Raw genomic sequence first — 26,744 nt, 5'->3', positions numbered from 1 at the left:
TAGAAGTATCCCTACACATTAAACATGTACTTTGAAATTAAAAGAAAAGAGGGGGTAAAAAGTGTACATTAAAAAAACTGAAGAAACAAGCAGCTTCAAATCAAGTGTTTTATTATCAAGGATTGCAAATCAATCTGATCTTGTGACACATTCTCTCTCTTTTTTTTATATTTATCAAAACTAAAGACGGGTTAGTTTGTTACTTGTTTAAAGTGTTATTTTCAAGAGAACTTTAAAAACAAATATACATTTTGTGATTCTTTATTTCATCTGTATGACATTTTTCTTTATTCTATATTTTGTATCATATTTAATAAAGCTTTTAATTAACTTTTGTAATTTTTTTTGTAATTTTACATGTCATCTTGCCCAACATATTGGCTAAAAGATGTGTAAGCAGAGGTATGATGGGAAATGGGGGCGGGGTCACCCCGCGCTATCAGTCCCGCCCACAAATCAAAGGCGATTTTTGCCTAAAATCAGCACAATCATACCTAAAGACCACGGGGAACACTTCTGCACTAAATTAAAAGGAGTTGGAGTGGGAATTTAAATAAACTGTTAATGTTTGGAATAGCTTTTATTGTTGAAAAAAAAATATACCGGAAGTTCCGGAATATTATGAAAATCACGGAAGCAAAACTCAATAACTCCTCTGCTCCAGCGATGTAAGGTGATGCTTAAGGCTTTTTTGGGAACTAACCTCAACTGAGAAATGGACGTGACCTTAAGGGGTTTGGCCTGCATTTATTTTACTCTCATTTCGACTCAAAACTCTTGGAATCGATCAATTTCGGTTCTTTGGGAACAGTAAATCGGAGAAAGTAAACTGTTTTGAATGCGGAATCTCTGCTGACGCGTTTGGATGCAAACAATATAAATGCAAAGATAAAAACGTAGATCTTTTTATGCAAAAATAAAGTGTTACACTCTAGTTTAGATTATTTATCACCATAAAAAACTGTTAATGCCGAAAGTGCAGTGATATAATCCATTGTTTTGTGTCTGTTGTCAGTAGAATTATCCTGGTTGCAGGAAGTTATCCTTTTAATAATAAATGTCTGGTTTCAGGGAAATAATCTCCATTATATCTCCGTCCGTAGATGGCCTGGGTTTGGAGGTTGCTTTTCATTTTCATGATGCTGTGGACGGTTTGTCAAAGCCATCTTCACTTTGCTCCATCCAGCAGAGAAACATCTGCAGCAGCAGCAGCATCTAATAAAACTGTAAAAACAGGTAAACCACACTCTTTGGTAATCCTAAAATATTGTATAGAATTTGAATTGTGGATAAACACAACAACAACCAAAAAATAGTATTTAATCAGACTTTAATTATTAAAAAGGTTATGTGATTGGAATCCCACACAGCCCTTTTTTTTTCCTGCCTTTACTAGGATGCTTCACATATTCTAGTATTTTAGGGGTATTTTCACTTCTGTAGCTCCTTTACTCAAGAAACACAGACTTCTTGTACAGGTGTTGCTCGTCCCTGATATTTGTTTTTGTCTTTGTCTGCTCAGGCATCGCTGCAGAGGTTGCAGGTTATACTGATGTGGCCAAACGGATCATAGACCTGGCCGTGTTCGGTGCGGCCCGGAATCGCTCTTACACCAGACTGGCTGACTTTACTGACACCATCGGGACCCGTGTCAGCGGCTCAAACAATCTGGATATGGGGATTAAATACATGTACAATGCCATGGTGAAGGATGGCTTGGATGTGCATCTAGGTGAGTGGGCTTGAGGTTTGCAGAGAGTGATCGACTTAAAGGGGATATTTTATAAACACCAGTGGTCTCTGCTTTGTCTTCTCCTCTTGGGTATTTCTTGTTTAGAACCAGTCAAAATCCCACACTGGGTAAGAGGAAAGGAGAGCGCACAGATGCTGCTGCCCAGGACGAAGAGCCTGGCTGTACTGGGACTGGGCAGCAGTGTAGGAACCCCACCTGAGGGTATCCACAGCGACTTATTAATCCTAAAGAGTGTCTTCCACATTTCTTGTACTGCCCATAAACCCACTTGAATCTCTTTAGGTATCAAAGCAGAGGTGCTGGTGGTTCAGTCGTTTGAGGAACTGAAGCAGAGAGCCAGTGAGGCCACAGGAAAGATTGTAGTTTTTAACCAGCCGTTTGTCAGCTATGGAAAGACTGTGGCTTACCGCGCTTTTGGTGCGTCTGAGGCAGCCAAAGTGGGGGCTGTGGCCACACTCATTCGCTCCATTACTCCATTCTCTATCAACAGGTATTGTTGTATATAGTAGATCAGGGGTGGGCAAACTACGGCTGGTTCCGGCCCGCCTCCACGTTTGGTCCAGCCCACTGAACAATATCAGAGACCCATGTTTCTGTTTTTTTTTTTTAATCTGGCCACACGATCAAGACGTGACATTTTATTTCCTCCTTCTGCAGTCTGTGCTCCAACCTGAAACCCTTTCAAATCTCTGTCAAACAAAATAGAAGGCAATCACCCCTTTCTACGTCCCAGTTCATCTTTCGCGGTTTAGCTCATTCTTTTAGAGCGATTATGCTGCCATTCTTAAACCGCACACCCTGTTCTGTGTCCTGATTGGCTGGAGACCTTGTCAATCAATCTCCTCCATGTCTCCTGGACAGAAACGCGGAGCTCTTCAGATCTACAGAAAACTTTGATCGATCAGATATTTGTGTTCATTCTAAGATTCTGGACCTAATTTCTATGAAGGTTTGACAATTTAAACAACAGAAAAGGGTGAAAATGTTCATGTTTGTGTGAGAAAGGTGTATTTAGGCAGTGAGGAGTTTTACTGCCATAAATGTCTGTATTCAGACTCCGTGGATTTCACCGATCACGGTTATTTTTAGAACGTAACTCCTGCAATAAATGAGGGAACACTTTGCTGGTGAAAAGGAAATGCAGAAATATGCGTAACTGCAGCAGAAAACATAGAAATGTGCTTTTTCATTATTACTAGATGAGAAACAGACGTGCAGGACACAGCTGCTCAGTTTTAGTGCAAACTGTTAGACGTGTGAGGAGCTGCAGCTCTCTGAGTCTTTATTAGGATTATGACGGGAGAGGATCAACAATTCATTGTTTTTTTAGTGTGTTTTTTCTTTTAAATGTATCAGTATATTTTTCCGGAATTGTGTTTTTTGGTAATTGTTTTATTTCATAAATATTGTTATTTATTTTATTAAAAGGATCATGAATGAATGAAACTTTATTCATACAGCACTTTACAACTCCTTGAAGCTACCAAAGGGCTTCACAATAAAAAAGAGACCTAAAATGGGAACAAAAGTTTTAAACTAAAAACTCTAGAATATTCTGTTTTAGAATATAATTTTCAATCCAAAGTTTTCATCCAGATTCCATGTTATTTCTTTCCCACTCCACACATCTGCTCGTGGTCCGGCCCTTCTATCAAATTTTAGAACCCAATGTGGCCCTCGAGTTAAAATAATTGCCCACCCCGTAGTAGATCAATCGATTTCTGGTGCATGTGAGACTTCCACATCCTTGTCTTTAGTCCTCACACAGGTTGGCAGAACTACCAGGATGGAGTGAGGCGCATCCCTACAGCCTGCATTACCGTGGAGGATGCTGAGCTGATGTGGCGCATAGCCCAGAGGGGTCAGCAGATTGTGGTTCAACTCAACATGGAAGCTAAGACTTTGCCAGATGTTGGCTCTTTCAACACGGTGGCTGAAATTAGAGGCTGGCAGCACCCTAACCAGGTAACCCCTGCAGGCTAATCTCACAGGCATGAATGCTGAAGCTATCAAAACCTAAATGGGTTCTTCTGGGAGGGAGAAAAGGAATATTTAGTTTCAAACTTTTTTTCACCTTCTTTTCTTTTTGTCTACACACCTTTTTTCTGTCTTTTTGACTGAGCTTTTTCTGACCCCAGAGACTAGGGTTAGCTGTTGAGATGTGGTTCAACAGTTTTGTCTGCCTCTATGTTGCTGTTACAATTAATTTGGTCTTGACAGGAACCAAAACCATTTTTTACGCCATAAACAAACTCAGTAATGTTCATACATTTTAAAGCCCTTAATTTTTTATCAAGTAACCCCCCCACACACACACAAAACATGCATGCACATGCACTCCCCCTCACAAACTCACTTTAAGTCCCAATCTGATCATCTTTTGATAAGTATGACGAGGTTTTATTTTGCAAAAAAAAAATAATCATTTTCTTAGGTAGGACATAGTTTCTGCAGAGCGGAGTTCAGTAGAAATTCAGCTATAGTTGTGGATGCATGGGACGACTGGCGTGGCGTAAGCCCACCCTCTTCACCTCCCTGTCGCTGAGAGGTCGGAGCAGGGAGCTTATGGCTTACCCAGCGTATTTTCTACGTCACAAATATGATTTTTTTTCGTCTGCTCCTTATTCACAATCATCTAAATAAAGAATTAACCAGAAATGCAATTCTAAGCTTCATTTCCCATATACATTTGGGCAAAAAGTATTCCGTCAGTGCAGTTCAGTGCATGTTCTGCCCCTTAAAAAGATGAGAGAGGCCTGTAATTTTCACCATTGATAAACCTCAACTATGAGAGACTAAATGAGAAAAATAAAATCCAGAAAATCACATTGTCTGATTTTTTAATAATTTAAGTTATTTCTTTTATGGTGGAAAATAAGTATTTGATGAAAAACAAAAGTTCAACTCAATATTTTGTTAGATACTCTTTGTTGGCAATGACAGCAGTCAAACGTTTTCTGTAACTTTTCACAAACTGTGGCTGGTATTTTGGCCCATTATTCCATGCAGATCTCCTCTAGAGCCATAATATTTTGGGGCTGTTGCCGGGCAACACAGACTTTCAACAGTATGTGTTGTAAGTGGGACTCATCCGAGTGCGTTCAGAATAACCCTTATCCTATCTTGGGACCCTAGCCCAAAGAGACACAACACCAGGGCACAGTTCTTGCAATGTTGGAGTCGGAGACAGAATTCAAAGTGCGCACAAATTTGACAAAGTTCAGTTTCAAAAAGTGGCTAAACTGTCATAAAATCCACAAAAATGTGTTAAAAAGTTGGGAGTTGGGGCTCAATAGTAGCCAGACCAAATAAATAAATTAGTCAGCTAAAAACACATCAAGTGTTAACGTGCGTGATGGCCAAGCCAGAATACTCAGCAACAAGGAACTACCGCCACTGAGTCTGCCACCTTCTGGCTTGTGTTGCAAAAAAAAAAACCCACTACAAATGATTATGAAGCAAAAAAAAAAAAGTTAGTTGATTCCAATTGTTGTTGTTGAGCCCCTGGAGAATCCAAACAGATGATTATGTTGTAGTGATAACAGGGGGAGACTCTGCTCCACGACACAAAAAAACTAGTCCAAGGACAACGACAAACGAACAAGAAGAAATTATAAGTCAATTACAAATGCGTTGATGAAACAACATCAGTTGAAGTCCTCGGTAGAAGACATTTGCCAAAATGACACCAGAAGAACAGTTCAAGCAAAGTCACTGATGAGTTGAGTCCTGCAGGTGGCCAGGCGTGCTAAAATACAGCACTTGAGAAAAAAGGGTCGTCGTGGTTAGCCGAGAAAAACCAGGTTAAGTACATTTATGGCTAAGCCAGAGGTTTCACACCCACAAAGCTGGTGATCTGGAGATGAAACCCAGGAGAGACTGCAGACAGCGGCAGCAGCCAGAGAAGACCCGCCGCTCCACTCAGCAGCAACCAGACGGGGGGAGGAGGGGGGCGCGGAGACGCCAATGTGTTGCTGGTATGCGTGACGTGGCCCGGCAGCACCAGTGCTTTAGGAAGAATAAGTCAGGATTACGTCACTGCTTAGGATTCCCCTTCTACCAGACGTGTGGAACACAGTCTGTCCGCTTACAAAGACGCCTGACCAGCGATCCAAGCTCGCCTGCAGAATCTGCGCGTTCATCGCCACGGCAAAGCCTCAATCATTAGGAGGCACCTGTGGCCCTTTATACACCTGTCCCAGTAACGCAATCGGATGGAACCAGGAGCTCCGGTGAACGCCAATGAAATGGAGAAGCCTCTGCATTCTCCTTGAAAGACATTGTTTTTATTTTGTGACACTTTAGTTTAATGTCAATTTTTGCATTCATGTTAAGTTTTTCACACTGAAAACTATTACTTCATAATCAAGCATCATTGATGATTATTTTCAAAATCGCTATGAAAGATGCAGCATCAAGAAATCTGGGATCCTTAGTGTTTAAGTAGTGTGGGAAAACATGCGTTTATCTCTCTTTTCTTGTCTTTCTTCCAGTTACTGATGGACTTGTTCTGTTGTTTGGTTGGGAAATAACAACTAGTTGGTATATTTAACAATGTCCCTGTTGCACACGGTCATGCCAGCATAGCAGTCATTCTCAACTACCCAGTAAGGTTGTAAATCTTGACTCTTTAAAAAAAAGGCAACACAAGTTTTCTTTCCCGTCTGTGTTGGCCGGGTCGTGCTTTCGGTTAGACAAAGTTTTTGTAACCGCATTTTTCTTATATTAGCTGTTCCGACATGTGATGGTTCGGCTGTATTTACTTATTTTTCTTCTTAGATTTTTACGTTTCTAATGTTCTGGCCTGGTTATGAAATTCTATAAACATTATATGTTTATTGATGATGCTGACAGAGCAAAATATTTATCTGTCGCATCATATTTATCCGTGAATCATTTCAGCTCACAAATTACACATAAATATGATATTATGACCCGCAGGAGAAAAATGATGACTTTCTATTTCAAAATATACCAAGCGTCGAAATTGGGGAGACAGAGCCTTCTCCATTGCTGCTCCAACCCTATGGAACACTCTGCCCCAACATCTCAGAGACTGCACTGACCTCCCAGTTTTTAAAAAAATCACTTAAAACTCATCTCTTTAAAATAGCTTTTAATCTTTAATCTGTCTTCGATGTTTTTATTAATTATTTTATTATATTAGTTCTGTTCTTATTAACTGTTTTTGCTCATGTGTTGTAAAGCATCTTTGTGTGCCATTTAAAGCGCTATACAAATAAAATTTATTATTATTTATTATTATTAAAATAAGACTATTGCATGTTGTAATATTATTCTCTTAAATAGAATAGAATGCCTTTATTGTCACTGTACACATGTACAATTCGCATCACACACACATGCAATGTAATTAAAGCCGCTCACTATTCAGTGCAAACATGCAAGAGAGAAGTAATCTCGCAAAATAATATGATAATAAAATAAAATAATTTCACAAAATGAAGAGCACAATTTACGAAGTACAATCTACAAAAGAACAAAATCTACAATAGAAATTTCTGCAGAGAGGTAGTTATAACAAACACAAAAAAACCTGCTGTGTCCATAATGGCAGAGATATATTGCACTTAATGTATTGCACATGATGAGATGATATTGCACATATTGAGATGGTGTTGACATGATGGGATGCGCATAGTGAGAGAGAGAGACATGGGGGTGGAGCTGTCAGTGTCAGTGCATGTGGGAGTTCAGGGTGGTTATGGCTTTGGGGAAAAAACGTCATCAGTCAGTAAAGTCATCGGTATCGTCCTTTGGTCCTTGTTTTGTAATTCAGTGTCAATGACCCCAGGCTCTGCCTGCTGTATTTGCCATAGACGGGTTGTTAGGACACTATTTTTTGCGTCACCCTGTTAAATTAGTGTTAACTTGCACTAAGACATACTTATACTTCTGCATAATTTTTTCTCCAGTGGTTCAAGAATCCTTTTATATTGTAACCACATTGTTTTTTCTTGTTTTTTTTTTTTAGTCTTTTGACACCTGAACCTGCCTGGAGAGCGAAACAAGAATCTAAGAACGACCTTATTGGACTTTGTGCTAAAAAAACGTCCAGAACCGCTTAATTGTTCTAGTGTCTCAGTCACAAAGAATAAGTTTTGGGTTTCTGAAACCAAATTTTTATCACTTGTACAACTACTCTAGGTTCTCCAACAGCCAGTAGAGCTTCAGGGATATTTATGTCCACATGTAGAAGCTTTCACCCAGAATTAAGTACAGAAATATTGATATTTGGGGGGGGGGGGGTTTGACAGAAGAGGTTTCAACAATACTGTAATCTGGGATTACTCATATCCATCTCCAAGGTTTAATGCAATGACTGAAGATCTGTGAGTTTGACTGCTATTGGTTTGTATTTGGGTGATTGTCATCTCTGTGGCTTTTGTTATCCTGTCAGGATCTGACAACATTTGGAGCTAGACACCTCCCAAAATGAGGGAAAAAGGCAGGGCAGAGGGGCTTAGCAGATGATGAAACACAGTAAAATTGGTAAAGAGTTTAGGATTATAAAGTCACATCTCAGGCCTGCCCCCTGTTTTTATTTATTTATTTTTTTAAGGTAAATTGTCAACATATTTAGCCACATAGGGGCAAAAAAACGTTTATAACATTTGGCCCTTACAGTCTTCATAAAAAAACGATCCTCTCTCCATATTTGAATCAAGAGTGAAAGAACATGCTGGTGGCAGGTAGAACCTGATGAACAGATGGGATGCTGCTGCTGCTGCTGCTGCTGCTGCTGAAAGACAAAATGTACAATTTTAGTTGTTTGCAATAATGCAACTCTAAGTAATTAAAGTAAACATCTTCCATTTGTGAAGTTCTGCTTGTTGGTCTTTGGATCCCAGTGGAAGAACGTAGGCAAAGAGGCTCTAACCTCCTTTTTCTCAGCCCCTCCACCCTTCCGGCTGGATGACACCAGCGTGTCTGTGCACCACACGGCTGAAAATAGCTTTCAATCTCAATGGAGCAAAGGCGCCAAAAGAGCATGTTTTATGTAAGCAAAGGAAAGTAGAGCTAAAGGTTAAGAATATTTAAATGTGACATCGTCTTATTTTGGAAATAACAGAACCAAACGCTTACGTGTGCAGCTCGGTGGTTTCTTAGCAACAGGCTGAGGACATTTTTTGTTGTAAGAGATGCTGACACTTTAAAAAGTGACCACCATGTACTTCCTTAAACTGCTTTAGTTTTGGAAAAGCAGAAGCTACCTTAAATATAGACGGAGGTTAATATCCATACTCTTTTCTTTCATGTCTAAAAGGTATTGTGACTCCTTTGGACTTGATGTTTTAATTGTTCATTTTTTCTGCCTCTTTTTTTTCCCCGTGAGGAGCACAGTCAGACGTCTGTGGACTCGTGCAGAGACTTAAGTCTCGTCTCATAACTGACAGCAGCTCTGGTGGGCATGAAAGAAAAAAAGTGCAGCTTAGTCTCTGCTGTGGTTTCTGCTGCTCGGTTTTGTGGACGTTTTCTATGCAATGCTTAACCCATCTAACCCTGTTTTCTGCATTCTTTACTCTGGCACCAGCTACCTTCATGTCTTCGTGCAATCCCTTTAAAGAAACAGGATTCTCTGTTCTTTAGGGCTTTAAATGGTTCACGTACAAGACATTCCTAATCCAGACGGGAACAACAGCAGATGTAGAAGGAACCGTTTACAGAAACGTAATTGTAGCAGAAAAAAAATCAGAGTAACTTTTTATCAGCGTAAACTCCAAAAATGGTTCCAACTGCTGATGGTCTGCTGCACACCAGTTTTTCTCGTTGTTAAGGAAGTTTGTTACATTTACTGCTAAGTTTAGGATTTTTTGCAATGGGAATTTCCCAGTAGGTTGACTATTAAGTTTGTCTGTGCAACTTCAAAAAAAGCAGAAGTTAGTTTTGTTAAATCATTAATTTAAAAAGACCTTATACCTAGCATCTCTGAATTCATTTAAAGGGCTTTAAGTTAATGTCTTTTTTTGTTCTATTTAGAAATCTCTGGCCCGAAAATCTAATGTAATAATCAAAGGTAGACTTAAAAAAATAGCTTTAACTGTTTTAGTGTGTGCTTGCTGGTGATGGCCACGGGTGCTTGGATGACGTCAGCTCTTGAGCCTCCAGGCTCATCATCTGCCAGTGAAGCAATGGTGACTCAGAAGTAGTGTTCATATTCCGTCATGGAGAAAACATTCCTCTCTGAGATGCAGTTCCTCATTCCAAATTTCAGAACAACTGGAGGCCCGCCACGTTTTCTTTCTAACCTCATCCCATCCCTGAAATTCAATTTCAAGATCATTTTTTTGCATAATTTGTTTTTCTAATAGGTAATGCCGTTTTTTTATTTAAAAAAATGCAAAGTTGCCTAACAACAGGTGATAGTTTTCCCGTTGAAAAACTATCTAAACTGCCAGGAGGCCTTTGAGCCCTGTATTATTTCAACACCACGAGCTAAATTTATCCCATATTTTTTGGTAAATCACTTTACCAGAAAAGTGATTGTTGAGGCTTGGAGCAGGCTCCAAACAAATCATTACAGAATCAAGAAAAATAACTATCTCTCCCCCCCCCCACACACACACACACAACTTTACATTTGAAATGATACAGGCAGACTTTCAAAATTAGTACTTTTTGAATTTCAAATATTCTGATGAGAAAAAGAACTCTGGAAGTCATTGTTAATTTCAAATGGTGCTCACTAAAACAATAATGCGCCTTTTTAGACCAAAAAAAGGTCAATTTTAAACAAAATGACAACGATCAATCACTTCTGATTGCTTTTATTTCTTTTCTGTCGCTCAGAATCAAATCTGCTTGTAAAAAAAGCTTATTTGTGTGTCTTTATTTTAGAATTTTGCAACTAGATGTAGACTGTGGAAATAAGTACCGTACTGTAAAATGTACTTTGTTGTACATAATGTAAATCAATGCATTGAAACTATAGGTTGGATGAGCTTTAATTTAGGTATAAAGCAGGCATTTTAAATGTTTTTATATATTCTAGGGGATCTGCATTGGAAGATCAGTTTTTCTTTTTTTTCTTTTTCTAACCCTGTCTTTTTTATTTTTATTTTATTTTAGTCAATTGAAAACAATTTCTCATAACATTAAAATAAAGATGTGACATAAAGTTTAGGGAAAAGGTAAAGTCAATCTAAGCTTTGTGTTCATATAGAGACACGAAGTGGCTGCTGAACATTTGAATGAAAATTCCCCGTTAACAGCAGAATATGGGAAAAACATCAGTGCATCTTGTAAACATGGTCAAGCTGACCTGCTCTGTTTTTAAATAGACATTACATCAATAGAGATTATTTTATTGATGTGAGGCGTCTTGGGCTTAATTCCACTCCTCTGATAGGAAAACTGCTGCCCAGAGGTTTTCCTAAACCAGGAAATGTTTTATTGTCTTTGTTGAGTTTTGATTTCGCCTCCGTTTCCTAGTCTTAGCTGATGGGTTTGTGCTCCTCTGCTTCAGGCGTAGACGCTGCACATTTATCTGCAACAAGACATTTTGTCTTACAGAATAAAAGCGTATCCTCACCAGATATCTTCTGTCTTTTAGAAACTAGACTTGTGTGCAAGTCCCAGCACTTCACCAATGGCTCAGCTGCCCGTCTGACACATCACTGGTGACTGAACAATGGAAATGAGAAAACAGATTAAAAAACTTTAGAGTTCATGTGAGTTTTACCTACAACTGCATATCTACAGGGCCTCCTTTGTGTGTTGATGACAGTTTACAGACCCACTCAATGAAAATGCTGTTTTGGATGTTTTTAATAAGCTCTTATGGCTTTTTTTCTGATGTTGTGAGAGAGACATTCATTTGGGTTATGTTAGACGCACAAACTTAAAAAACATCAACATGAACATAAACGCTGAGCAAAATTAACCGTAAAAGGTGTCAGGTGAAACCAAGGCCTATTTCCCCGACCTTGATTACGAACATCACACCTGTCTACAAATTCATAGAACCTAAAAAAAAAAGAAGAAAAAACAAAAACACTTCTCAAAATCACTTCACAACCACAAGAGTCTCTCAGTCCAGAAGGTATTTTTGACATCATTTAAATGTATACATTTTTTTAATTTAACTGATATATGGAGTTTGCATTCTTCAGATCATCGGATAATAAATTCCACATGTTGACCCCCTGAACAAAATACTATTCTTTATTGCATTAGTTCTGACCACTTTGTTTTTAAACTTATCTTTACCCCCAAAATCATAAATATTAACTTTAATTTCTAACAAACTCAGTATTTTGGCAGGTACACATTGTTGTTTTTTTCTACTTTAAACACGAAAATTCCATTACTTGATTTATGTTGGAGGACATAAATCAAGAAAATGAAGCTTAAAATTGAATTTTTATTCAAAAATTTTGAAAAAAGCTTATCTGTGATGTAGACAAAATGCTGGGCGGGTCACAGTCTCCCCGCTCCGCTCCATTCTGATGCATCCACTTGCAGACAAATAGATCCGTGTACGTCTTTGTTTTCCTCGTCTGAGCTGGAATCTGGATCTAAATTGTACGGATGGAAAGCTCCAACATTGCTCTCCGTTTTTGTTCCACTGTTAATGTTAGATGGGGGGTGTGAGGGGCTGTAAGCTAGTGGAAGAGTGTGTAAACAGAGAGTTCTCAGCAATAGGGAGGGGAAGGGGGAGCGGGGTTGCACTGTATCAACGGTCCCGCCCCCAACTCGGAGGTGAATTTCTAATGAACTCTTGCTGCTCTGCAGAAACTATGTCCTAGAAAATGACACCGGTTATTTAATTTGGGCTAAAAAGGGCATAATTATAGTTAAAAGACCACTAGGAACACTTTTCAAAAAATGGTGGAGAAAAAACAGTTTTTTTTTCCGCTACGTTTTAGAAAACTTCGATATCCAAGCAGTTTTTTTTCACTCGTGTGGAAATCAAAACTTTATAGTATTGTGTATCAGCAGATAATAGTAGTAGTATTTACTTTCAAGGGTTTGCACAGCAGCCTGCAGAGATTCCCAAGAAAGATTGTCTAATGAAAGGAAGCAAATAATGAAAAATGATAGACATAAAGAGTTTGGTTGCACTTTTTCCCATAAAACCCACAGACTATCTGCTGGAGCAAACTTGGATACGGAGACTGGGAATTTTCTTTGCTTTTAGCAGACTTTACTGGGCTGTCCCACAATTTGCATCCTAGTACTGAACACAGGGTCCAGATAAGGCTGATAAAATGTTCTTTAGCAGGTCATAAATTAAAAATGCAGACAAACTGCAGCTTTCCCATAATAACAGCTTTGGTGCCGCCAAATGAGACGTTAGAAAAACCCATTTAAATTCCTGGTGAGACAAAGATTAACATCTGTACATAATTCCAGGGTAACTGAAACATTCAAGTCTGGGTAAAAGTGACGAACCAGCATAGAAACTGGCTTTGTCTGTTGCAGAGCCATGCCACTAAAATGTGTAGAAGCTTTTGTATTGCATAAGAAGAAAAACACTTTCACGGGGGAAAAAAAAAAAAAAGAGTCTGGCTTCTAGCTTGTTTTTAGGACATTTTGTATGGCTTAGAAAAGGTTTGTTTCCTTTGGGAAGGCAATTGGGATCGTCCCGTTGACAGGAATCTTCCCCTTCTACCAAATTCCTAGAAGAGCACAACATTCAGAACTCTGCTTTTTCCTCTTAGTCACTTTTTTTTAAAAATATTTTTAATTTTAGGGATATTTCCTGGTAAAACTCTTATCTAAGCAGAACTATGAGTTTTTTTTGCATTAAGTGGGTTAGAAAAAACCCCAAAAGGAAATATCCATTACCTTTTCAGTTAACCCCTTGTGTGCTTCTTAAAATATCCCAGCATGTCTCTTTAACCTTTTATTATGTATTTACAGTTTTTCCTCCACTTTCTTTTTTTTGTGTGTGTGTGTGTGGGGGGGTGTTCTCCCAGGTCGTTGTACTGAGTGGTCATTTGGACAGCTGGGATGTGGGCCAAGGCGCCATGGACGATGGAGGTGGAGCCATGATTTCCTGGGAGGCCCTGTCACTAATCAAAGATCTAGGTGACACAGAAACAAACTGTTGAAATTCTCATGAGCTTGTAACCAAAGCTTATGTCTCCTGTTTTACCGCAGTCCTCCAAAGCCCCACGCATTTGTGGAGACGGTTTGTTCAGAGATGTTGACGTCACGCTCCGTCTCTGCTCACGGATAACCTCCAGAAGGATCACTCCGGAACAAATTGTTGTGGCTCGTTTTAGGTTGTTTTGACCTTGCTTTACAATCGGCGCTATCTGGATTGTGGGAGCCTCCCAAGTTTCAGTTGTTTAAAGAAAGGGGAAAAAATTTCAAGTCATAATACGTTATAAAAAAAATAGTGGTCATTTCCTCATATCACAGATCCAAAATCCCATTTATATAAGCTAAAGCAACCCAATAATAGAATATATTTAAGTCCAACCACTTTTGCTTTGTTACTGTTTATCTTGTAGCCACTTTATCGTGGCAGATGGAGCCTGAGCTTCTGTGTATGATGACTTTATCTGCCAGATTGCTGGGACTGCTCATACTTGCTGCTCACCATCTCAGTTTTTCACAAAACGAGCAGCTTTAGGAGATCTTAGCAGGAAGGAAGAGCGTTCATCTCTATGGAGAAAGCTTTTTTTCTCTTAGATGACAAAACTGAACTCAACCCTCTGTTTATTTAAGAAACATTTGTTGTCATCATTTCTTTTTCATTTATTTAAATAGAAGATATATTATCATTCCAATCTCATCAGATGTTTAAAGTGAAGAGTTGTTTATCTACATTCACAAATAGAAGCACTTGAAAAAAACAGTCCACTGATGAAAATTGTTTTTTGTAGCTATTCTAAATAAATATTTAATTATAGCTAATTATTATAATGAAACATTATTTGCAGCTTACGGTTTACTTTAAATATTTTCGTTTGCATTGCTTATTCGTGTCATCCGCTGATTGCAGGCTTGCATCCACGAAGAACTCTCAGAACAATTTTGTGGACGGCTGAGGAGCAGGGCGGGGTTGGAGCCCAGCAGTACTTTAGTCTGCACAAGGTACTGTTACAGGCTTTCTCTGCGGCCCTTAATAGAAAACACCATGGTCAGAATGGTAAGGGAAATATTGTTCCTGTTAATAAGAAGCAGGAAGGGTTTAGCGCTTTGCGAGGACAAAGTGTAGGAGTGTGGAAGTGTGTTTTCAGCAGACCAGAGATCTTGGCTGCTTCCCAGAGTTTTCTCTGAGTAATGGATCCATGCAAAAACTCTGTTTCCCCTTTTTTTTTTTTTTTTTAAAGTTCTTGGCTGGCCACCAGACTCTAACCTATAATACACGACAGACTCAAAACCAAAGCTCCGTTTTTCACCACCGCTCCCCTGAGATCTGATCTAGTTCTCAGATTTAAAATACACATTTGAAAGAATCGTCTTCTGAAGGCAGTTCCTTTTGCAGCTCCTAGTGGCTGTTTACGTTTGTACACTCTCTGAAAGTTTAGAAGTTTACTCATTCAAAATATAAAATTTCCACTGTGAATATCTGTGCGTTTGCGTCCTTTTATGTTTTTGTTCATCTGATCCGTTTTCCCTCCACCTCCTCTATCCGCTCAGGGGAACATGTCCAACTTTGACCTTGTTATGGAATCTGACTTGGGGACATTCACCCCGGTTGCTCTCCAGTTTACTGGCAGTGATGCAGCCCGAAAGGTGAGATTACAGACCAAAGTTTGAGGATTAAAAATGATTATCTGCTGAGACTAAAATGACAAGTCAAAATATTGAATCTTTCTTGTCCACAAAGCAAAAACCAAGTATAGTGGTCCCCTTGCTATCACTGTTTTGCGGATATGTTGTACAATTGATTTATTTATTATTAATGTACATTGTATTCTGCATCTCGATTGGCTGTAGACTATTGTCAATCGATGTCCTCTGTGCTGTTTCTCCTGTACAGAATGCATTCAGTTTGCCAAATTTACATAATCTTTGATCGTGAGCAGATCTTTGTTTTCATTCTATAATACTGGACTTATTTTTCTATCAAGGTTTAACTTTAAGAGTTTAAGCAAGAAAGACAAATGTGAAAATGTGGATATCTGTCTGAGAAAAGTGTATAAAGTGTGAAGTGAGGTTTTTTTTACGGCCTTAAAACATGACAATTACAAAAAAATAAAGCTGAGTACTTATCAGATTTTGTCTTTCGGGGGTTAATGTGCTATTATGTAAGTCAGTGTTTTTACCAGCTTTAGTTTAGGCTAATTTCGTTTCTGATGCTGGACGCATAGTGCTGGAAGCTCAACAGGCTGATGCTCATCGTTGCCGTTTTCTTTTTTCAACAGGTTATGGAAGAAGTGGTCAAACTTCTGGCTCCAATTAACGTAACTAAACTGGAGGACAACGGTGAGGGGACAGACATCTCACCGTGGATGAAGGTGGGAGTGCCAGGTCAGTTTAATCCACACGGCTGGGCGCACATACACAGCAGGGAGTGTTCATATTGATAAACACTGTTTACAGAAAAACAAGGCAAAATTTGCATCTGACTGTGTTCAAAAGCATGAGGAAGTTAACGTTTCATTCTAAAGTATTTGATCCTTTGCGGATTTTAAAAGTTTGCCCACTTTGCACGCGGCCTAATGGTAGGTTCATTTAAACAGTGAGAGATAGAAAATCAAGAAATTGACTTTAAAGAATAATATAAATGTATCTGCATTTCAATGAGGGGAATATGTATTTGGTCTCCTAGCAACCATTTAGTTCTGTTTCACAGGGACCTAATCAACCTGTCACCTGAACTGAAGACACCTGTTTGAACTAATCGCCTGTAGAAAAGACACCTGTCCACAGAATCAGACAAGAGTCCAAACTGTCCAACATGAGAAAGACTAAAGACCTTTCAGTGGATTTAAGGGAGGAGACTGTAGACCTGCACCAGACCGGAATGGACCACAAAACCATCAGCAAGAAGCTTGAGGTTAAGATGACAACTGTTGGTGCAAATGTCACAAGATACAAGAACATGACCATCAGTCCACCTTTAGGTCTGAGGCTCCAAACCAGATCTTAACCGTGCTTAAGAAGGCACACTTGCAGGCCCACTCGAAGTTTGCCAATAAGCACTTTCATGATTTAGAAAAGGATTGGAAGAAGCTGCCATGGCTGTGACCAAAACTGAGCTCTTTGGCATCCCGCCGTGTTTGGGGGAAGAGAAAAATGCTGCCTATGACCCCGAAAACACCATCTGCACTGTCCTGCATGGAGGTGGAAACAGGTTGTGTGATGGGTGGTGGTGTCTGCACATGGCTACTGGACCGTATGGATGGCAGGATGGACAGATCCACATTCCATCAAATCCTAAATGAGCAGTTCCCTCCACCAGGGGGCTTAAAGTGGTTTGTGAATGGGTCTTCCAGCAACATATGGACCCAAAGCAGAAAGCAAAGGCAACCAGGGAATGGCTAATCCTATAGAAAAGCTATGAAGAGAGCTGAAGCTCAGAGTTGCCAATCAACAGACGCTAAATCTTAATGATTTAGAAATCATTTGTAAAGAAAAGTGGAGCAGAATTCCTCCTGATCTGTGCAGAAACCTGCCCATCAACTAGAAGAGACCTCTGACCTCTGTGCTGCTAAACAGGATTTTGCCACAATGTGTTAAGTCTTTCCAAGAAGAGGTTTTAAATATTTTTTTCCCTCAATGAAATGGAAAAAAGTATAATCTTTAAATCTTTAAGTGAGTCTTTAAAGTCAAGCTCTTGATTTTCTTTGTGATTTTCTATTTCTCATGGTTCAAATGAACCTAGCATTAGGATGACAGACTGTCAATTTCCTTTTTTTAGTGGGCAAACTTACAAAAGCAGCAACGGATCAAATACTTATTTCCTCCACTGTACGTCTGCGGTTCTGGTTTCCTGAAGTCAAAGTTCTGGTTTCAGATGATTTCATCCTTTCTTCTGGAAATGAGACAAAATGGTGAAGTGAGAGTAGAATATTGCTTAAGTTAGAATTTCTTTAGAAACTCCAGAACCCAAAACCAAAGAATCTCTGTATAGCCATAAGCAGCCAAACAGAGACATTTTCTTAAGTGAAGTTTATCAGATCAAACCTCAAATTCAAGCGTCCTGCTGTTACCATGAGTGACTCTTTTTGAAGGAATGCAGCTGCAAATAAAAGTTAAAATGACTTTTCTAAATTCATTCAAACAAACCGGTTATTTCACATAAACAAGAACATTAGAATAGAAAATAAAAATGCCGGTAATATAATCTATCTCCTCTACTTTAAGTATGTTATCACTTTTTTTTAAATATAGAGGAAAGATCATTTACCAAAAAACAAGATTAACTGAAGATAGTTAAATGCTCTGAAAGTGATCGCTTTTGGAGTCATCGATGGTTTAAAAAAATCTGGCTAATGGATTTGGAAGATATATTTTATATAGAGGATAGTCAGAAATAATACATAGAGTATAAAAAAGAAATAGAAGCTATATAGAGTAAAACTAAATGTCCAATTTATTTCAACACTGCATCACCAAATCTGTAAAGCTTATAGACTATAGACAGTATTTTCCTGACTGTTCTTTTACTATCTGACAAGAGGTTGGTATCAAAGGCTTTTGCTTCTGATCAGGACAAAGTGAAGGTAAATCCACTGAAACCACTGCAGCCCAGTAATTAGCATGAAATGACCTCTGCTAACAGCAGCACAGTAGTCATCTGGAGACAGAAAGTAAACATGAGGCGAGTTCAGAAAGCTCCCGGTGAGCACGTGTCATCAAACACAACTAACCTCTCATCCAAGAACAAAACCAAGAGCTCACTTTAATCACCACGTGAACAGAATTCTCCTGTTGTAATAGACTGCTGACCTGACTGCTGATGTTAACCAGTGGTTGGACCAGCTAGTTTCAACGTTCCACCAGGAGCCTGCAGCACAGGTGCACTGAAGACTGGATCAAAAACTCATCTTGTTGAACAGATGTTTCTGTTTTACTTGGTTCAAGTTAAATGTTTCTGCATTTTATCACTGAAAACCGCAATTAGTAAGACTGGAAAAGGAAAGAAAAAAGATTTTTTTCGTCCTCTACAAACAAAACACCAAAACAAATCATCATATTTCACATCAAGAGAGACTATTGGAGGAAACATTCAGGGGGATGACAGAAAAAAAGAGCTAGGTGTAACAATTCCTCTTAGCAATGATTCAAATTATGTCTTATGGTCGCTGATCGGATTTATAGTCATTCTGTTCATTTTGAACTATCCGGTTCAATCCGATTCACTGACTTAAAATGGATCCAGGACATCTTTAGCCAAAAATTCAACCAGTGCAAGATGATCAAGTGTAAATTAAATATGTGTACGAACGAGTAAACAAGAATGAATGTCTAATCCATTCACATTTTAGTTTTCTAAAGTTCAGCCCACTGTTGTTTTTCCATATCCAAATAATCCAAAGGGAACATTATTAGAACATTCTAGCACACTGTATGGTCACATGACTGCTAAATTCAAAGTGTTGAGTAAGAGTAAGAGTTGAATATAAGGTGGATAGTAAAGAATAAACTGGCATTGTATAAATATTTCAGTCAATGTCAGTGAATTTTCCCTTTTTTTCACAGATTAAAACCACAAAGTGCCTTTCATTTTGTTTGGTGAGTTAATATAAGGAGGCAGTCACAAAATAAACCTAAAAAATATTTTAGAATTAGTTAAAAAAAATTAACATAAGCTTTTAAAATTCTCAACCAAATCTATTTTGTTTATGGACAGACAAAGAGACCAACTGTGTCTGGCACCCTAGAAATTCATCTAGAATCACTAGTTCTTTTTTTTCACCATATGTCACAACATTCTGTTCTGAATAACTTTGCTGGAGCTCCCTGGATTTGCTCATGTCGGCCTCACGACTGTGTTGGACAGTTTCAACAGTTCCCATGTTTGTCTACAGTATTATTTGCATCTGTGGTGAAACTTGGCCTCCATTTTCCAGCATAAAATAAGGTTTTACCGAGTAAACACGCTCTGTTTTACATCAAATGTTTCCCTGCAACAGTCTGTGCTTGAACTGGAACTCAGATGGAGTCGACCACAAACTCCGCTTTAGGAGTGTAGATCTGTTTGAAACTTGCCCTTCTACAGTGTCTGACCTCGTCATTGGCTTGAGCATGCACCGTGTTCCATCCAGGTGCCAGCCTCCACACGGCAGACAGCCGTTACTTTTGGTTCCACCACAGCGAGGGGGACACCATGTCTGTTCAGGACCCCGGAGATATGGACCTCTGCTCCGCTGCATGGGCTGTGGTGGCCTATGTTGTGGCAGACCTGCAGGACATGCTGCCGAGGTAGCAGACCGACGGAAATCCTGGCATCACGGGATGAACAAACCGAAGTGAAGTGACTTTATGAATAAAAGGTTAAAATGGGGGTTGTGCCATTTTTTTCTGAATTTTCTTTCAACCTAACTTATTTTATTGCTAACTGAGCTTGGAGAAGCAAAGGAATGTTGATCAGATCTGGATTTAATGCAATTATATAGTTTTTCATTTTAATTTCTGCTGACAAACTTATGAAAATTGTTAAATGACAGAGGGAGAGTCCCACTCCAATCAACTTTCGAACTATTGGAAAAGCGTTCTCAGTGGTCCTTTTATTTATGATTAGGCCGTTTTTTAATAGCCAAAATAAAAAAACTTGTCGATTTCTAGGACATAGTTTCTGCAGAGCGGCAGTAGTTCATTAGAAATTCGCCTCCGAGTTGTGGGCAGGACTGTTAGTGCAGGATAAGCCTGCCCCCACTTCCCATTATCCATCTGTTTACACGCTCTTCCGCTAGCTTACAGCCTCTCCAAACTCCGACCTAACATTGTGGGTGCAACAAAAACGGTGAGCAATCTCAGCGCCATCCTGCCACACAGTTTTTGAGCAGCTCAGACGAGGAAAACAAAGACGTACATGGATCTATTCATGGATACATCAGAATGGAGCAGAACAGGGAGCTTGTTGCCTGTTAAGTTTATTTTCTACATCGCAAATTTGCTCTTTCATAACTGCATTTTTTTCATCCGCTCCTGATTCACAACAATTTGAATAAAGAAATACTGAAAATGCTATTTTAGGCTTGATTTTCTTTTTTATATGTCCTCCATCATCAGAAAATGGCACAAGAACATGTTAAAAAAAACATTTTTCATTGGGGATGTTCTTTTCAAAAGTCCTCCACAAGACCTGTAGGGTTTTTTTCTTTTTGTCTATATTATTAGTTGTTGTTCAACACTCGTTAAATAAAATACTGTGACATTGGGAGTTAAAAAAATGAATGAATGAGACAAGTCTTTAACCCTTGTGCTATCTTAGATGACCCCACCCTTACATTGACGTGTTCTCCCTTCCATGACAAAGGTGGATAAAGGTGGAAAGATTTCATGTAATCCATGGACACCAGTGAAGATCACAAATCATTGAAGAAAAAAGGTTCAGAGCACTGTCTAGTGGGTCTAGATGACCCAACTCCCAATGTTAAAGTGCCTAAGATAGCACAAGGGTTAAGCCTTGATGCATGTTACCCTTGGGTTACATGTATCAAGAAATATTTGCACAGGTAAGCCAATCTTCCTGTAACCATTGCTGATTGTTGGCTTTAAGAAAATAGGAAGAGGAAGTGAGAGTTAACAAGACATAACTTATTTTTAAATGGTTATTTTTCTGAGTAAGTGAGAAACAAAGTAAGTGGTTTAGGAATAAAGGACAAAGACAGCAGGTCCCAGTAACTATGGAAACTGCAGACATCCCAACACACTGACGTGTGGCTGAAGTCATGGTTAGTCAAGCAGCAGCTGCAGTCAGTCATTCTGTGGTGTTGAAACATGCTAACGGGGGCATTTTTGTCTGTCTGGTGAACTTCTCCCTCTGTGTCAGTCTTACTGATTTATGCTTGTGAAGAAACATCTGTAAAAATCTGAGTCACAGGGAAGTGACTTGATGAGCATGCACACTCTCACCTGAACATCCGCTTCACTGGACTGTTTCTGTTCACGTCTGGTTTTCTCAGGTGATCTGATCAACACCTTCCAGCTGCACTGCTGTGTCTGTGTTCACGTTTCACTATATTTTTATGTTTAGATCCTTCTTCAATGATTTGTGATCTTCACTGGTGTCCATGGATGACATGAAATCTTTCCACCTTTGTCCACCTTTGTCATGGTAGGGAGAACACGTCAATGTAAGGGTGGGGTCATCTAAGATAGCACCAGGGTTAAAAGTGAGCTAAACGGTCAAACTTTTGCTGTAGTTAAGCCGACATATAAGAAATACAGAACCCAGTTAACTTTAGACAAAAGTTCCTTTCATTTATTTTAGTAAAGAAACAAAATCAAACATTTATTTGGGTGGAAACCCACTGATAATCAAGAACAGAATACAAGCAAATGTAAATAATTTTTAAATAAATCAGCAGTCATCTTGTGATTTATGTTGGTTGTGTTAAACAGCTCTGTAAATTGGACAGACTTTAAAATAGGTTTCTAACATTCTGTTTGAGTGCAGATCGCCTCCTTGTGGACAAACAAGTCCTGATTCTGCTGACCTCACTTTGAAAAGGACCAAACCAAAAGAAATCCCGAAATCATGACGTGTTTCTACTGCTGTCTATTCTAAGAGGTCTCCCGGTCTCTTTCTAAGCACTCATTCTTAAAAACAAAAAACAAAAAAAAGAAACCAAACTCAATGGACTCTGGTTCACTTCAATGCTATTCTATTCTTTTAGGCATAAACATATTTTTATATCTGTACAAATTAACAGCAAAAACAGCTTTGAAGAAGTGAATGACACCATTTTTCCCTTAGCTGATTTCAACATTTATTTGATAACCTCTTAAGGACAATAACTAGAAAGCTTTGAGCGTGTTCATGTGGCTACAGGTCTTCTGGAATTAAAGACCTTCATTCCGTTTTGCATTGAAGATCGAGCATATTTGGTCAGGAGGGCTCCGGTGCTCTGCTTCTCCCCGCACAGGTCTCTGAAACAGAAGCAAAACACAAATAAATCATGGAGCAACTAGCTAAGGGTATTACAGCTGCTTCCACACAAAAAGAGCCCTCACCGTATGTACGGTGTTATGTCCTCTTCCGTCCATTTCTCTCGGAGGGTGAAGAGGTGGCTGAAGCGCTCCTGGGTGTCTTCGGGGAGATCTTCCACTCTCAGCAGGCCGATGGTTTCTGGGTGGGAAGTGCGGTCCACCAAAGCGACTCCCTGGGGATTTTATTCAGCAAACAAAGTCACTAAGGAAGGAAAGCGGTTGCTGGTTTAACACCATCTTCCCATTATATACACTTGTCCAAAAATACCTAACATCCCAAGGTTTCCATTAGTGTTGCTCGGTTCGATTCAGAATTTCATAAGATTCGGTTCGGTCGGCTGTTTAACAAATCTGCCTGATTTGAATTATTAGTATTATTTATTGTTATTTATTGTGTGTGTTTTGCTGGCGGACACCTGAATTTCTCTCTTGGGAGATTAATAAAGTTTTCATCTATTTTTGTTTTGTTTTTTTCTGTCCAAAAAAGCAGAAAAAAATTCCTTAAAAAATGCATTTATTGGTTTTACATAACAATAAATAAAAATGCTGCTGTAGGTGATCTGCTTAATAAAATTAGAAAAACTATTCGCTGCCAGGACCCAAACACTTTGGATAATTAACACTGGCCTGAAAAAACAAACAAACATTTGAACTTGCACATTTTTTTTCTTGTAGACTGGATTGTTACAGTCGGTGATGCCGTTTTAAGTTCGTTAACAGATAAGATGTGTTACTGTGGCATACGCTTTCTTTGTGTAACAATGTCAACACAAAGCATTCGACTTATCCAATTGACTTTTTCCTTCATGGATGCTGAACAAAGCCGCAGTGTTCCCACACAGCAGAGCAATAACGGCTAACTCAGCTAGCAGTTGGGTCGTTACAGTGCATGTGCGGGGAAAAAAAAGAATAAACGTACCGAAACGTTACAGAAGGGAACTGAACTGAAACTGCCGTACCGAAACGGTTCGGTTAAACTATGTGTACCGCTACACCCCTACTTTATTTTGTGTGAAAGCATGTCAGATTCATGTCAGATCAACTTTGAAAGTAGTCTTCACAGAACCAGAGTTTGGAGCGTCACCTTCAGCTGGTCCAGTCGGGTGCTCATGCCCTCTGGGACGCTCTGCTGCCAGACTTCCTGAAACTCCTTCAGGTTGAACTTGATGGCGTTCTGAAGCAGCAGAAGAGCCAGGCCTCGACACACCTTTGTCTCGTTCAGAGCATAAAACACCTCATCTGTGGGGAGGATGACAGCGGCGTGAGACTTTGGCGCCACTTTTCCCAAATGAATCACGTGTGCAAGCGTCACGGATCAGACTGTACCATTTTCAGTGTAGCGTTTCCCGTAACAGTTCAAGCAGTGTTCTATCATCTGTCTAGAGAGAAATGGAAAAACACAGAGACCATTGAACATGACCAAAAACTCATTGAGATGTTATTCCCAATAACACTTATTTCCCATCATCCCTTCGTCTACATGCTCACAGCCCCTCACAACCCCCAACCTAGCATTACCGGTCCAACTGCCTATTTTCCATCAGTTTCTATAAGTAATAAACTGAATTTTCCTGATGTCATGTGGTTAAAAACACCACAAACACCCGTCACTGGAGTAGGTCTTCAACGTACCTTGGCTCCAGTGGAGCCAGTTCATCCAGACTGGTTTGGAGGGGGACCTTGTTGAAGGACCATGACTCTGAATCCACAAGCTGAGTCACATGACCTAGCAGTTTCATTTCATAGTCAAAGTCCAGGACTCTCCAGTAGCCTGGAGGGGGGATAAAAAAGACACAGCACTGACACACCAAACAGGGATCTGATGGAAACAGAAGTGGTTACTGAAAAAAAATAAATATACCATCGATCTGAGAGGCATGGATGATCTCCAAGTGGCTTTTTATCTCCTCCTCGCTGGCCTGAATTCTTTCCAACAGATCTTGCATTGTGTACTGCAAAAATAAAGTGTTTGTATTTGACCTGTAGCTCATTTTCAGTCTATCGAACTCAAGTAACTTTACTGTTTACGGTGAGGTCAAACCCACTCACCCTATTTTCTGTTTTCTCCTCTTGTCCCCTTAAAGTCGGCCCCTCATATGGATTTTCCATCAACAGCTTCTTCAGCTTCTTCAACTTTGGCCGCTGTTTCCTCAACTCCCAGTAGCTGTTGCAAAATCCCCAGACCTATGGAGCGGATGGAGGATGACGGGACTGTTCACACTTGCATGTGTGTCACAGCTTTGCTGCTCTGGTTTTCCCGTACCTGGGCATGCACCACCTGCGGGGGGGAGTCTTCACTGCCGCCCAGCTGCTCTGGCGTTCTGCAATCAGGTGCAAACAGCAGCATGTTGGACGTGTCTGCTATTTTCAGATCGTAGGTCTTGTCGCCGCTGCAAAGAACTGCTCGCTCGTCTTTATCCCCTCGAATGACCAGACTGCAGAAGAACCCAACATGAGGATTAGCCGACTGTTGTTGTCCTGAAGAACATTCACAACTGATCTCAGTGCACTCCTGTTTATGGGTGACAAGTTCTTGAATTTATTCTAATTTATTTAATAATCTGGTTGTTTCAATGATGTATCACATAAACAGACATATTAATGACCTTCAGAGTCCAAATATCCACTAATTTACCCGAATAGCAGGATTTTCTTCTTTAAATCGATACCATTATGGGTTCATAGTGGTAATAACAATAAACCAAATAGTATATTTTGGACAGTTTTAGGTCTAAACGACAACTTTGATCTCATTAAAGGTAGTTTCTATAAAAAATAACTTTTTGTTTGTAAAAACTTTATTGTCCATTTGAAGTTGACAGCTTGAAAACTAAAGGTTTAGCAGATGGATTATTCACAGACGTCTTACCTTTGACCCGCTTCGATGTGTTTGCACAGCGTGTCGTCCAGCTCCATCAGGCAGTAATCTGCAGAAGAAACATTCTCTCCAAAGGACAAACACTGGATTGTTGGTTGCAGATCTTCCTCCTTTAGCTTAGCGATCTGCAACGTTGCCTTCACCTCTTCTAGCGTTCTCATTTCCGGTCAATGTGTTGAACTGTAAAGCCAAACACAGCAAAAGAACAGATTCAAAAATGAATATAGCAGCTTAGACGCCTGGCTGTCAATGTTTTCTTGTCGGAGTTTCCCGCACTCACACTCACAGGAAGTGACGTAACTACATCCCATCCACAGCCAGCAAATAACTTTTTTTTTTAAATGAACTTCAAACAAACGCAAACACATGGCTACAACAGAAAGAAATAAAAAAGAATAAAAATACAAATAAATAAATAACATTAGAATTTTAGTTTACAATACTAGGGATTGTCGTACAACATGTAATCTTCAGTGAAAATAGACAGTTTTATTGCATTTTTGTTTTTTATTAATTTCAGAGATTTAAAATATAAACTAATGTATTGAATAATGGTTTGGTTTCTGAAAATCTGCTCTTATGAATGAAAAATGTCCCAGATATTAATAAAGTATTGAATGTCAAATCAAATAGATTTTCACCAGAAACTACTCCAAATAATATGATGTGCTTTTGTAATTGAATAGAAATAGGAAAGGGAAACTTTGAGGATCACCAAGAAAGAAAAAAATCCTCCCAAAAACTGTTAACATATATACATTCAAAAAACAGATGATCAAGTGTTTCTATATTTATGTTGCAGAAAGTTTGGAATGCTGGCATTGGTGTTGCAGCTGATGATCTGTTTGATCCCTTGATGTTGTGTAATGTACTTTAATGTTATGATCAATAAAGCTGGGGGGGGGGGGCTTTCCCCCCACAAATCCGTTCGTTGATAAAAGAAGAAAGAAAAAATAAATAAATATCTTCTTCTAAAATTCTCAATATAATTTTTTTCTTTGTTATTTTTAAAGAAACTTGTTGAATTAT

At 39.2% G+C, this 26,744-nt stretch overlaps 2 protein-coding genes across 4 annotated transcripts; one reads left to right on the top strand and one right to left on the bottom strand.

The window, feature by feature from the left end:
* Nucleotides 1-549: 549 nt before the first annotated feature.
* On the top strand, nt 550-20,186 carry cpq (carboxypeptidase Q). Of its 3 annotated transcripts, none has more exons than XM_011484967.3 (11): nt 550-673; nt 1,104-1,236; nt 1,523-1,732; nt 1,838-1,954; nt 2,036-2,243; nt 3,511-3,718; nt 13,696-13,807; nt 14,730-14,821; nt 15,371-15,466; nt 16,099-16,204; nt 19,948-20,186. In XM_011484967.3, exons 2-11 carry the CDS (start codon nt 1,104-1,106, stop codon nt 20,106-20,108), a joined length of 1,443 nt encoding a protein of 480 aa, XP_011483269.1. In that variant the 5' UTR covers nt 550-673; the 3' UTR covers nt 20,109-20,186. The 3 variants fall into 3 exon arrangements, with proteins under 3 accessions (XP_011483269.1, XP_020565666.1, XP_004077718.1); XM_020710007.2 differs by lacking the exon at nt 19,948-20,186 and adding an exon at nt 16,530-17,996 and having other exon boundaries at nt 568-734; XM_004077670.4 differs by having other exon boundaries at nt 575-734.
* Nucleotides 20,187-22,082: 1,896 nt separating this feature from the next.
* dscc1 (DNA replication and sister chromatid cohesion 1) lies at nt 22,083-26,096 on the bottom strand. The gene is made up of 9 exons (XM_004077669.4): nt 25,707-26,096; nt 25,101-25,272; nt 24,887-25,021; nt 24,699-24,789; nt 24,470-24,608; nt 24,164-24,216; nt 23,922-24,076; nt 22,862-23,010; nt 22,083-22,777 (listed from the first exon to the last, which is right to left on the bottom strand). Exons 1-9 carry the CDS (start codon nt 25,874-25,876, stop codon nt 22,666-22,668), a joined length of 1,176 nt encoding a protein of 391 aa, XP_004077717.1. The 5' UTR covers nt 25,877-26,096; the 3' UTR covers nt 22,083-22,665.
* Between the last annotated feature and the right edge of the window lie 648 nt (nt 26,097-26,744).

Source organism: Oryzias latipes, chromosome 16, assembly GCF_002234675.1.
Source record: "Oryzias latipes chromosome 16, ASM223467v1".
Taxonomy (NCBI): Eukaryota; Metazoa; Chordata; class Actinopteri; order Beloniformes; family Adrianichthyidae; genus Oryzias; species Oryzias latipes.
Note: the sequence above shows the minus strand (reverse complement) of the source record. Positions and strands in the feature narration are given on the sequence as shown.

Coding starts and splice junctions, on each gene's coding strand:
- cpq (XM_011484967.3), top strand. CDS start 1,104: ATGGCCTGGGTTTGGAGGTTGCTTTTCATTTTCATGATGCTGTGGACG. Junction 15,467..16,098: donor GCAGTGATGCAGCCCGAAAG/GTGAGATTACAG, acceptor TTTTTTCAACAG/GTTATGGAAGAAGTGGTCAA. Junction 16,205..19,947: donor GATGAAGGTGGGAGTGCCAG/GTCAGTTTAATC, acceptor TGTTCCATCCAG/GTGCCAGCCTCCACACGGCA.
- dscc1 (XM_004077669.4), bottom strand. CDS start 25,876: ATGAGAACGCTAGAAGAGGTGAAGGCAACGTTGCAGATCGCTAAGCTA. Junction 24,790..24,886: donor AGGAGAAAACAGAAAATAGG/GTGAGTGGGTTT, acceptor TTATTTTTGCAG/TACACAATGCAAGATCTGTT. Junction 23,011..23,921: donor CCCGACTGGACCAGCTGAAG/GTGACGCTCCAA, acceptor TAAAATCCCCAG/GGAGTCGCTTTGGTGGACCG.